Source organism: Coturnix japonica, chromosome 3 (genome assembly GCF_001577835.2).
Source record: "Coturnix japonica isolate 7356 chromosome 3, Coturnix japonica 2.1, whole genome shotgun sequence".
NCBI classification, from domain to species: domain Eukaryota; kingdom Metazoa; phylum Chordata; class Aves; order Galliformes; family Phasianidae; genus Coturnix; species Coturnix japonica.
Window position 1 is genome coordinate 77,676,932 of NC_029518.1, and position 13,989 is coordinate 77,690,920.

At 34.4% G+C, this 13,989-nt stretch overlaps 1 protein-coding gene across 2 annotated transcripts in view; it reads left to right on the top strand.

The window, feature by feature from the left end:
• Positions 1-13,989, top strand: part of EYS (eyes shut homolog) — a 771,550-nt gene that overhangs the window by 379,709 nt on the left and 377,852 nt on the right. For both annotated transcript variants that reach the window (XM_015859149.2, XM_032443873.1), the window contains 2 exons: positions 9,813-9,984; positions 10,530-10,608. In XM_015859149.2, the coding sequence (XP_015714635.2) occupies positions 9,813-9,984; positions 10,530-10,608 (251 nt within the window). The remainder of the gene's footprint in view (positions 1-9,812; positions 9,985-10,529; positions 10,609-13,989) is intronic.

Below are 13,989 nucleotides of genomic sequence, written 5' to 3' on the forward strand. Positions count from 1 at the left end.
ACAGGTTTCTAAAGTCCTTAGGTACTTGACTCCCATGTGGATTTTGTGGAAAGGTTGGTTGCCTCAGAGTTATGGATTTTGCTGTGGCTGCCAAGTAGAATACTTTAAATTTAGTAGCTGATATGCTTCCAGTTTAATACAGAAATAACTTACTACATGGCAGCTTTTGCAAGTAAATGTCTATGTGTGAACCATAGTTCTCAAGTGCAAGGTTATTTGAATTAGCTTAACTATAATGATGAAACCTTTCTCTGAGACCTGAACTCATCTTCCATAGCTTACTTTTTTGTCATAGCTCAAATTTTGCTTGTCTATATCTAAGGTGTTTTTAGTACCATCAGGCTGTGAGCCTGGGCTCAAATCTAGCGTTGAAAAACCCTATGGTCTGTGTCCAGGCTTTCCAATAAGGCACTTAATTCCTAGGCAGAATATGTATTTAGTATTTATACTTTGGTAATACTTAGGAGATATTGGAGAAATGGAAGTTTGAAACCAATTTTACTATGTTCTTACTCTGACTTAGCTAATAGAACAATCAAAGGTGATCAAAGGGTTGGAGAACCTCTCCTATAAAGAAAGTCTGAAAAAGCTGGGCTTGATTAGCTTAGGGCAGAGAAGGCACTGGTGAGACCTCACTGCAGCATTCCACTGCTTGAAGGGAGCTTATTTTCAGGAGAGGAACTGACTTTTTACATAGTCCAGTAATGGCATGACAAGGGGGAATATCTTTAGAGTAAAAGAGGGAGATTTATACTATATGTTAGGAAGAAATTAGTTAATCAGAGTGTGGTGAGGAGCTGGCATAGGCTGCCCATGGAAGCTGTGGATGCCCCATCCCAGGTCACATTCTAGCATTGGGCAGCCTGATATACTGGGTAGTAAACCTGCTCATGACAGGGGAGGGTGGAACTGGACAGTCTTCATGGTCCCTTCCAATTCAAGCCATTCTATGAATCTATGATTCCACGATTAGGAGAGAATTTAAATTATCTAAGGGCTTTGGTACCTAAAATTGTGCCTAAATTATACCTACATTATACCTGAAACAAATTGGAAAAAACACTGATACAACTGTTAGAGACTTGGTGTGTGGTAATGCAGTAGTTACTGCTAGCTAGGGAAGTCACTGTACTTTTCAGCAGGTCTATCTTTGGAATGGTCTTTGAATATATTCAAGAATACTACTTTGCATGTCCTAAAGGAGTTTCTGCTGTGTAAGAGTTACAAAGACCCAGGGGATTGAAGTCTCAATTTCCACACAAATTGCTCTGCTACAGATACAATGAAAAAGAAACTTTTAAGCAGCTTTAGTGTTAGCAACACAGGAATATTATGCATTATAATGCCAGTCTATTCTTCTGTGATTTTGCTGTAGTTCTTTGAGCTTTCTGTAAGTTGTAAATGTATGTAGTGTCTAAATCTTCTACATTAAGTCACTGCTGTATTTCTAAATGATAATAAGTGAAATGAGAATGTTTTAATAATGATTTATAATATTGTTTCTTTCTTTTGCTAGGAAATGACCAGGAGCCATTTAGATAAAAACAATTCATTATTGGATGTTTCAATCAGTCGTAGTGTTAAATGGCAAAACAAATGACTGCTGAAGGAATGTTTCATGTAGCAGAACACAGCATCTCTATGTTAGAACAGTTACCTTAAATCTGTGATTCTTTGTATCTCTGAAAAGCGTGGCAGTGATAGCATCGTGTATTTTTTAGTTTCTGTACCACCTTCTTTCCTGCATGGAATCTCAATATGCTTTCAACATCAATCAAAAAGGAATAAAAGCAGTCTAACTTCTTTACTGACCTTCTCTTGCAGTTTTTTTGGAGTGAGTTGAATTTGACCAGGTAGTGTTTTAAATATCATAATAATATTGAAAATGAAGCCATTAAGTTCATGCTTGTACACAGGTAATTTTCCATGTAACTGTGCCCAAATTCTTGTTGCACTGTCATCTGCTTCTTTGACCCATTGCATACCTTTGATCCTGTGCATTTTGCTATTAATTAAGCTTAGGGTCAAGCAACAAGGGAAATCTCAATCTTGAATAAGAATAATTCATGTTGGAATTGTTCTTGTAAGGTCTTTAGCCCAAACTCTTTCTGACAGCAATGTTAGCCATGAAGTCAGACCAAGCAGCTCACTAACTTTGTGCAGTTAGGTCTGGAAAACCTCTGTGAACAGCATAGTTCATTTAAATAGTGCATTTAAAGTCTAATGGGAATATTACATTACATTAGGAATAGTAATCATGATTCCTTGTGTCCCGAGAATGATACATTGAGATTTTAGCCATATTTGTACTGACTTTTATTTTGTTCAAGTAAAAAATAAAGCATAAGTACTTCAGTTTTAAATAGATATTTGTACTGACCTTTATTTTCATTTGAGTAGAAAATAAAGTGCAAGTACTTCAGTTTTAAATAGGAATATTAAAGACTACATAAAATGTACTTAACAGAAAAGAAAATCAAAGGCTGTAATAATAATCATAAAATTAATATATTGTGGAGGCATTCTGTTTATAGAGTGATATGGAAATAAATGTGAGTATTATTTTTTCTCCAAACTGTGCTCATATTCTTTTAGAGTGAACTTTTTTATTTATTAATTTTTTTTTTGATACCTTTAGTAAAATAGTAAAGCTTTCCAATTTTATATTACTTTTATTTTTGTGCTGCATTTTTTATTTGTGTCAGAATGGTTAGAAAACAGCATATATGCTGGATAAAACATAGGCATTTCTCTGTAAATTTATGTATGTCTGTTTTTATACACACACAATATATATATATATATATGCACAGTAAGTACAATGCAGTTAAAATGCACACAAACAATACAATATAAAATATTCAATATGGAATCTTTTTCCTATTTTAGACTGTATTAGTTTTAATAGCAGATGCTTTGCTTCTTAGAAATTTCAGACATTTGGGTGTGATTTTTTTAGTTATCTTTTAGTTTTAGAAATTTCTCCTAAATTTTAATAAGGGAATTGTTCATGCTAAAACCCATTAAAGTTAAAATGTCGTAAATATTGAACTGATATTTGCATCTTGCTCAGCTACAGTGTGACCTAGTCTAGCATTATTGACAACTATGACATTTGGCCTATGATGTTTCCAACGTAATATGATGTTTCCAGTTCAGACAAGAATAGATTTTGCTCATACAGATGTGTCTATTTCTCCATCCCTTTCTGTAAGTTTTATATCTATGAACTGAATCATAATTCTAAACTGTGATAACTTTAGGCTTGGCTTTATCATTTTTAGCCCAGAAAATATTATTTCTGCCCTTATCAGGGTGATGCCCCAGCTGTGTGCTGACCCAGTGGTGCAGGGATTTAGCCTGACCATCAACTCTCTCTAAATGTTGTATTCCTTGTCATCTTTCACAAGTTTATGAATGTTTAAATTCGTACTCTTTTTTAGGAGAACGTGTTCATTTCACAAAGATCTGATGCTCTCTACAAGTACACAGTACAAAAGACCAGAAAGTAATTCCCTGATGCAGATTGCTTATCCTGAACATCCAGTCTAGAGTTCAGATTTTTAGATATCAGACATTACATGCTGATATCTATCTATTGGATATGTTTCTGAATTTAATCTATAAGTTTTGTCTGTTCATCTTAAATTAAAAGGACATCTAGAGTCCTGAAAAGCCATACCTATTTATTTAACATCTAAAGCTGACATTTAATGAAAAAGAATGTCTTAAAAGTTTTAGAACAAGCAAATTAATCCCTCTTTGTATTAATTATGATGTTTCCTGTTGTGTAATCTTAACTTTTAAAATTCTTTCTACTTTCCCAACCACAGTGGATATCAAGCTTGTCTAAACAAAGTAAAATATTTAATTTAAGACAGCAACCAAACTAACTTTCTGCAGTCAACAGCAATTTAACTCAACTTAATACAAGGAAGGTGAAATAATTCCCTGAAATAAATCTATTACTAACACAAAATACAACAGAATGAGAAAATCTAAATCTCTGGTATTAGTCACTAAGCTATACTAAATCTTCCTTAAGATGACATCAACAAAATCAAGCTCTGCAATCTTATCAGTGCTAGTTTGTCCTTGCAATATAGCTAGAAAATATTTGTCACACTTTATTTATTCACAACAGGCTGGATGAAGCAGTAGTTAAATGATGTTTAAGAACCATTATGCTTTATAGAAAACTTGTGGATTTAGATAAAAGGTGTTGAATAAGAAAGGAAAAGAAAAAAAAAATCCACAATAAAAGGGAAAAGGGAAAAAAAACAAACAAACAAGTTATGCAAAACACAGTTGTTTACCATCATAGAGTTCCATAATTTCCCAGTTTGGAAGGGGCCTACAGGAGTCATCTAGTTCAACTTATAACCACACAGGACTACCCAAATGTCAAAACTTATGTCTGAGAACATTGTCCAAATGCTTCTTAAACACCAGCATCTTATGGCCATAACCACCGCCCTGGGGAGTCCTTTCTATTGTACAATTAGAAATTTGGTGAAGAACCTTTTAATTTTCAGTTATGTCCTCAGCATCTAGTTGTTCTTTACTATGCATTTGTTTGCCTTTTCCAAGCAATGTGTTTTGGGGTTTATTCACACAAAATTTTGTGTTTCTTCATTTTCCTTTCTTTTTTGTACTAAAACATATCCACTTACTATATATAATTAACCCAAGTATTTAATTTCTTGAAACAAAGCAGAAAACTTATTAACTCAGTAAAAAATTCCTGAAGATGCCTTTACATTAGCATCCTCCTCAACTTCTAACCCTAAAAATTGAATAGTTATATATTTATTTATATACTTTAATTTATTATTTATTTAATTTGATTACGTATATATATAATATTATTTATTCTTATGTCTTATAATAAGTCTTATTTTTCTCATAAGTCTAAAGAAAAGAAACCAGAATATATACTCTAGTTTCAAAAAAGAAAATATTTTTACTCTCAGAAATGTGACATACAGCCACAATATCTGAGCACAAAAGGTTATTAAAATGCCAAGGTTATATATCTGGAGGGAGAACCTGGAGATTTTCACAAGAACTTCTTCTTAAAAAATGTTCTTTACTGTCTAATAATTTACAACTTTGCAAATTTATGTTCATGCTGTATAAAGGGATGAAAGAAATATCTTAAAGTAATAAAGCTGAAATTTAAAAAAAAAAAAAAAGTGAAATAAAAAAATACATGAACTACAGAACTTGCATTTTTAGAGAATTGTAGAGTCAAAGAACGGCTTACATTGGAGGGGACCTTAAAGATCATGTAGTTCCATTCCCCCTGCCATGGGCAGGGTTGCCAGCCACTAGATTAGGCTGCTATGATCCCATTCAACTTAGCCTTCAGTGCCTCCAGAGATGGGAAATACAGAGCCTCTCTTGGTAAATTTACAGAGAATTAATGAGTGCATCCATCCTAAATCACAGTCAAAATGAAAAAAAACCCAAAATTAAAATAATGAGAATAATTTAAAAAACCCGAATGTACATCACTGTTGTTTGTTGTATGGTTCATTATGATGTTCCCAGTGTCTGTTTTCATCCCTGTACTTTTGAGAAGTAACAGCTGTTGAAGAACTATATTTCTGCAACCAGGAGAGTACCAAAGCAACACTTCTATGATTCAGTCTTCTTACTTTACTGTACGTAAATAATTAGAGGATCAAGTGAACAGCTTGATTTTTCAGTTGAGTAGAATACAGTGTGTAAAAGTTGGAAATTGGAGGAATGTGTTTCTGGGGGAAGGAATGCAAAAGTTATTTATTTATTTGTTTGTTTGTTTATTAAAACAGAGGAGAGGGTTGAGACTAAATGCCCAGTGATCAGAAGAGGAAGAGATTTTAGGTTGCATGAAAAGTTGGTGGGGAAAAAGGACAGAAAAGAGTAATTTCTTATTTGGGTTTCTAATTGAAAAAGTGAGTCTTTATTCTGTATGAGTATGTAGATAAGGAATACTGCATGTGATTTGTAAGAAACACAAAAGCATGGGGCATTTCTAAATAACAAAATGCACTGAAAATTAAAAATAATAATAATAATTTAAAAAAAAACACTTGAAAAAGGCTGCTGAATTTGTGTGTTAAGATATGAGAACAAGTGCTCCTTGATGAAAGAGTAGGAGGAAAATAGCTGTCATCTTAGTGTTGTTAGTGTTAATCATAGTCTTGTTTTCTGCAGCCTATGATATTTCCTCGCCTTCTGCAGCACTGACACATTGGCAAGTCCCTAGGTTAACATTAATGTGATCAATCATTTAAATGTGGCATGTATTGACATTTTTTCTTGCGTAACTGTAGGTGTTTATAGCATGGTAAGTACAGTCTGTTAAACAGAGCTCCTTGAACTCCACTGCAACCTGCTGTACTAGAACACACACGGCACAGTCATAGCTATGGAGCAGAACATGTGGACAATGATTTAAGTGCTAATTCTGTGGCATTATAGTCTATTTCTCACACCAACTTTGCAGAATACTTGCATGGATTTCTGTTAAATTTTTCTTACTTTCAACAGGAGTTGAAAAAAACAGACTTCAAATTAAACTACAGTCACACTGGAAGAGGATGACTGACTGTAGAGCTGACAGTCATGAATGAACCCTTTTGTGTCTACAAAGTAGCAAATTACAAACTTAGTACAATTCACACTTGGAAATAATTTACATTATAATCTTTATTCATAAAGGAAGGAATTCATCCAATGAAGCTTAGGGATTAATTCCAGGAGCATATTTGGCCCAATATTAGAATCATAGAGACATAGAATTGCTTGAGTTGGAAAGGTGCTCCATCTCTTGGAATATTTTTGTGACTCCTCTCTGAACATGTTTCAACAAGTCCACGTCTCCTTTACTGAGGATTTAACATCTGGATACAGTATTCCAGGTGAAGTCTCACCAGAGCAGAGTAGAAGGGCAGGATCACCTCCCTTGATCCAGTTCTTTTGATACAGCCCAGGATACAGTTGGCTTTCTGAGTTGGACCATTTCTGGCTCATGTCCAACTTTCCATCCACCAGGATCCCCAAGGCCTCTGTTGGACATTTGGACTAGATCTAGTACTTAGAAATCTATTTTATTAGTTAGAACTAATACTTCAAAATAGCTCACTTTATTTATTTATTTAATTTTTTAATTGAATTATTTTTTTCCCATGTTAAAATTATTCGTTTTCACTGTTTTGGCTGTCATATTATAGCCTGTATTCACAGTAAGCCGCACAAGTGCCTTTAAAAGCAGGAAAAACAAAATGGACTTGTGCTCTCTACAGATTTCTGAATTATTAATTCTAGCATGAATAAGAAGTTCATTTTGCCTATAAATATTGTTGAAGCTTTCCTTCTAAAGGCATAATATGGAGATAGCACTAGGAAGCATTCTTGTTCCTTCCATCAGGCTTTCTTGGCAGAATCTAATCTTAATTACATCTCATGATACCTGTTCTTCAAGGAAACTTAAGCATAAAATGACACATGTCTATCTTCCTTCACTGCCTCCCAACCCCTGAGTGCAGAAATTCAGTGGAGAGTAGTGTGCTCTTTTTATCATTTTTGGATAGTAACCAGTTTTTCATTACTGGCATTCATTCATCACTGATTTGTTCCTGATAATTTTTTCAAAATTTCCCCTCCTCTCCTCTCCTCTCCTCTCCTCTCCTCTCCTCTCCTCTCCTCTCCTCTCCTCTCCTCTCCTCTCCTCTCCCTCCTCTCCCTCCTCTCCTCTCCTCTCCTCTCCTCTCCTCTCCTCTCCTCTCCTCTCCTTTCCTCTCTTCCCCTTTTCTGTTACCTCTGGCAGCCACCATGTCCAAGGCTGCACCACTAGGGACTAGCAATCTGCATTCGCTAGGGCCATAGCATCACATCAGTATGATAGAGAAGCAAATGGCAATTTATTAAGGCACTACAACTCCCTAAATACACATCCCACTACATCTACACCCCTTAAGCATGCATCACACGTCAATCACAGAGCAGGGGAGGTCCTATTGCGTTACAACCCGATGCCTCATTAACGCCTACTACAACACCTTCCCTTCCTCCACCAAGACAAATGATACAGGTCACCCTTTGAGTCTGTTTATCTCTTCATCTATTATAAAGAGAGTATAGACACCTTAAATAATCTACTTAATTTTTAAATAGTGAATAGTTGTGGAACTGTATTAGACTACGATTTCCCTGGCATAAATATTATCTAAATTCTGCCCTCTTTCCTTCACTGCAATATAGTAGTTTAGGAATGGGCAGATATCGTCTGACAACTTTAATTTCAACAAAATTATATGTATGTACGGAAAAAACACATTTCTTTGCTTTAATAATATGACTCATTTGGCACTTTGATCAGAAGTTTTTGTTTTTTCCTAATCAAGCAGCTGTTGGTGCAGTACAGTAGAATTAACCTACGAAATACTTTCATGAGCAGTAGCAGATTTGATTGCAATTCTAGGTCCTTTTACTGACATGTTCTTTTTATTATGATTATTAAATATATTAGATTATATCAAGGTTAAGTCTTCAAAGGAGTTACACGAAAGGAAAGTCTTTTCATATAATGCCTTATCTTTCAAAAGTTAATTTTTGTGATCATTCATTAATATATTAAATTATGCGCTGCCTTTCCACAATCAAGTTATGGTTTTTCACCACATTGTTATTACATTCATTAATAAATTCAAGCAAAAGTGAAGTCAGTGACATTATGGTAGCATAAATAAAGGTAGATCAGAAGCAGAATAGCAGAATAATATAACAATCTATTTAATTGCCATATGTTAATCAGTCATCTAAATAGCTATAAGTTTTTCGTTTTGAACAGATTATGCAATAATGGAATCATATCTGAATACGGAAGTAATATCAGTGATTTTAGCCCTCATTCAGAATCAATATATCACTGTGACAACTTCTTCAAATGTGTGGTTGCTACCATCTGAACAACAGAATCTGCAACAGAATCTGAGTCTATATTGTAAAAAAAAAAAATAAAAAAAAATAGCAATTTCTTTAAATATGTATGTTAGCTGTAAATAGCTGTTATTCATATTAATGAATGTTACTCTGTTAGTCTTCAATAGGTAAAAATCATTTCTCATGGTATTAAAGAAATTCTATTTGTTGCTGTGTAAATAGATTTATTCCAAACTCCTGTTTTATGATCTTTGGTTAAATGCTCATACATGGACTAGCAAAAGTTAAGCAGTCTTTATGCTTCTTCCTAGCTTAAAAATAAGTTGCCAGTAGCTGGTTGCATAGCAATGAGAAAAGACTATAGGAATTCGCATGCACTGTTCACATTTGTGTATAAAATAGCAGATATTATTTTGAGTTGAAACTGAATTACTTCAGTGCCTCATTCCAGCTATTTTGTGAAATGGAGAGTCTGAGGAATTGGTGTAACTTCTGGCTTCTGGGACCTTTTTGTGCTTCAGTGGAGGAACTTTTGTACTAACCATTCTTTTCCTGTCTTCCACACTGCCCTTAACCTGAAAAATCAGAATAATGATCTTGCATTATCCCTAGGTACATGTTGATTGTCAGTCAGTATTTCATAAAGTACTTTGAGATGTTGAGATGGAAGATGTTCTATACTGATTTGCAGGAAAACTACGAGCAGAAAAACACGCTACCATTCTGGTGGGATATTCTTTGCTGGTGAATACAATGAGCAATGTAAAAAAAAGAATGTAAATATAAATAGCTTAGCTGGAGCTTATAAGATGAGTAGATAAACCTTTAGATGCTTTGAGTTTAGTATTCAAAACTTAGTCACAACTACTGTTTTTGCACAGGTGATAGATGTGAAACAAATATAGATGAATGTATATCTACTCCTTGCCTAAACAAAGGAAGTTGCATTGATGACATCAATTCCTACAAGTGTCACTGCAGGAGAGGTTTCACTGGAACAAACTGTGAGACAAATGTTAACGAATGCTGGCCAGATCCTTGTCTTCATGGAAGGTTGCTATTTTTATTTAATTATTATTACCTCCGAGATAATGTACTTCTGTAGCAATATTTATAAATGATATTATAATTTGTAATTACAATTTACTATCATGGGAAGATTGACAAATATATTTTTTGTTATTTTTTCCATTAAGTAAGAGTACAATCACACTTAAAGATTACAGATGTTGCCTGTTTAAGGTAATGTAACATAATGTAATAATGTCTCAGTTCCTTTTTCATTTGTGTTTCATTAGCACAAACTGTTTTTAGGAAATGTGAATTGGACTTGAATATGCTTAAAAGCAAATCCTTATCCATTACAAACCAATAGATTGAAATAGGAAGGTGTATTTTGTTATGACAAACAGTACCCTTATAAAACCCCTTAGCAACAATGAAAGGTATATTTCAGATCCATTAGAAAACCTAATTAAAAATTCCTTTGATTTCATTATTTGCATCAAACTACTACTTTAAAATGTATGGAGAGATATTGTAAGAACTGAATCTATAATTCCAAAGCTTCATCTGAACAATACTATTTTGTATTTCAGATGTATAGATCTCATTGATGGATATCAGTGCTCTTGTGAAGCAGGATGGACCAGCTCAAGATGTGAGATAAATATTAATGTATGTCTTCAAATTCTATTTCATTACGCAGGAAAGGGTAATACGCCACTTGAAACTGACTTTTTAAAAGTAATTTCCAAATGTATCAGGTTATTGAAAATACGTGACAGAAATTCACTGTTTTCAAGTTCATTCCTAAATGCTCATTATTTGTTATTAGTATGAAATGGCATTAGAAAGAACATTAAACGTATGCCTAAAGAAATTTAAAGGTGAATTGTGAGGGATAAATCTGAAAAGTCGCATCAAACTAAGCCAAAATTCTTTGAAAATAATTTATTATTTCAGTTTTTTGTAAAGACATAACTATTTCCTAGGCCCATTTCTTGTAGCTTTGTGTAGCGAAGCCCAAGACACAGTTTTCTATACTAAAAGTAGGCATGACACACCATGAAGATTTCCATGATCAGCAAACAGCTTTGTAGAACATGACTACATCTGGCAGAACAATAAACAGCTCTTAGAAAATTGGCTACACTTTCAGGAAAGTATTACATTGATTTAGACTTTTTCAGGTTTTGTGCCAAATGGGATTTAATCAGATCTTGGTATTTTAAACATATTTTGTCTCAGAGAAAGTCTGGCCTGAGATTTGCCTCCCTTTTGGGTTATTTGGCTTTTAATATTGTGCTTCTGAATTGCCAAAAACACATTCAAAAATGTTATCCAAGCTTCTTTTAAACTTATGCATGTTAATTACAGCTAGAAGTACTAGATAAGTAAAATACCCTATATTACATAAAATATGTATAGCCTGTAGTTTTCCTGTTGAAAATACATAGCATTTGCACAGGAGTAAATCTAGCTGAAATGTTATCTTTAAACTTCCTTCATAGGGAAAAAAAAAAAAAAAAAGAGAGAAAAAGAAGAAGAAAGTAATTTAGCTCAGCAGAGTGTGCATCATGATATGATATTGCAGATCTATATGATTATCAGCTCTTGCCAGTGCTAATACAGAATACTCTTGGGTAATATTTTCTCTGGCAACATCCATAATTTACACTTTCCTCCATTTTGAAAGAGTAAGAGATTAAATGACCTGTGGACAAGTGCATAAAATCGTACTGAAAAGATAACCATATTTCATACTGATATGTTTGAAAATATATAGATTAGACATTCTCAGAAAGAAACAATATACATATACATGTGATAGTCTGTCAGAGTGATGGCTTCATTTTTAAAATTTTCATTCTATTTGCATGCACAGTGCCTCCCAGATTAGTCTATGCTGCATATGTCATATTTTTAAAGGTTATAATGCTACATTCATCCTGCTCAGATATATATCATGAATTTACAAGTCTTGTAGAGATCAACAAGGCTTTCTGACTGAATAGATGTGTGCAAATCTGGATAGTCATATAGTCATGTTAGAGTGGTACTCTAAAATTGTTTTCCTCTAGACTGAAATCAGGAAGCTCTTCTGTTGTTTGTTTTTTGTTTGTTTTGTTTTTGTTTTAAAAAAAGAAAAAAAAGAAAAAATCAGATATGCATCCATGTAAATATACTTCAATATGCTGAAATATGAAATATGAAATACTTGATGTTTCACAGAATCACAGAGTTGTAGGTATTGGAAGGGACCTCTGGAGATCATCTAGTCCAACTTGTCAGCTAAAGCAAATTCCCTACAATAAGTTGCACGGGAAAGCGTCCAGAAGGGTTTTCAGTATCTCCAGAGAAGCACACTCGGTCTTTCTGGGCAACCTGTTCCAGTGCTCTGTCACCCACAAAGTAATAAAGTTCTCCCCAGTTTCACATGGAACATCCTGTGATTATTTTTATTATTATTTTACAATTTCCAGTGCTGGCTGCCAATATGATTTCTTCTTGCAGATCATCATCATGTTTATAGCTGTAAGAGCTTCACATATGTTTTTGGTAGTGAAGCTGGAGCGTGGGTCTGCAGTGTAGCCCTGCTTTTATGGGTCAACAGGGACTAAGCTGCCCCCTTTTCAGTGTTGTCTGTTGCTGGAATATAATTATTAAACAGCCAATCTGTCTCTCTCTTAATGCCTATAGTACTATGAAGCCTTTTAACTGCTTCTTGAAATGCAGTTTTTTGTTATAGAGGGCCATATACCTGTGTGCATCTTGTACAGGTACTTACCTCATCACTAGGAGAAGGTTCAAGGCATTCAGTGCAACTGTCCACTTGAACCAGTCTCCTTTCTTAACTTTTCTGTCTGAGTGCATGAGGCATCTCTGGGGATTTCCCTTAAGAGGCACTGGTATAGCCATCATGCAAATGCCTATCACCATGTTACCAGAGATCAAGAATGCTTCCTCTCGTTGTGAACCTGCAAGCAAGGAAAAGCACCCTACCTGTACAAACTGCTGTGACAGAGTGCTACTCCCAAATGAGAAGAAATCGGTCTGCCTTGTGACCTCCCTGCATGCCCTGCCTGAACAGACCAACAAACCACATCCTTACTACTGTGCTATGCCCTGTTTACCTATCCTGTTCATTGCACTCCTGGTTGCTTGGTATATGCAACTGTATTGAGTATAATAACAGATATCTGATCTCTTCTGTATACCCTTGCATCAAGAATGTTCTAGCAACAGAGAGTGTCTTAAAGATAGGACTATTCAATTAGTAGATATGTAGGTAGCTGGAAGCTCTGGAAACGAAGTAATCTCTAGAAAAATTACTTCAGTGTACTAGAAGGGAACACAGAATTTTGACATGTATTGACAGATAGTAACAGAGGAAAATGTAGAAGGGATGTTCCTGAAATTTTAAATTAAGGTTGAACAGGAAACTGACATCGGGGACATGAATCTAGATTTCTTTGAAAGATTGCCAGTTCCACATGAGACCTCAGGGGCAGATGGAGAATATGAGTAACATGATGGCATAAACAAAACATATTCAAGGACATTTGAAAATGGAAAACTTTCTGAAATTTAAGGAATGTGTCAGAAAATGTATTGTGCTTATATTGTTATATCAATATACTGAATAAAAATTAAAATTGTCCTTGGGGAATATTGAAAATTGATGTTGAATATTGAAACTAAAGTATTTAAACTAGATGGAAATGTAAGCAATTTAAAAGAGCACTGTTTAAGAGTGACAAAACTGAAAATATAGCTATGACTAATAGTCATTGTACTTCTAAAAAGACCAGCGTTTGACTCCAGAGGTGTTAATGATAGAGCTGCTGTCAGTTCGTGACTATTAGCCCAGTTAAGTGTATGAATGGAGTGTAAGAGACCATGCCAAAGAAATCTAGCATAGGGACATTTAATTTCACAAGCTCAAACTACGTTCAAATGACGCACATCATTGTTAAGTAACTTAAGAGAAGCAAGCCAAATCCACAAGAATCCTACAGGCATCCTAGGAACTATGAAGAGATGTATTAAAAGCCC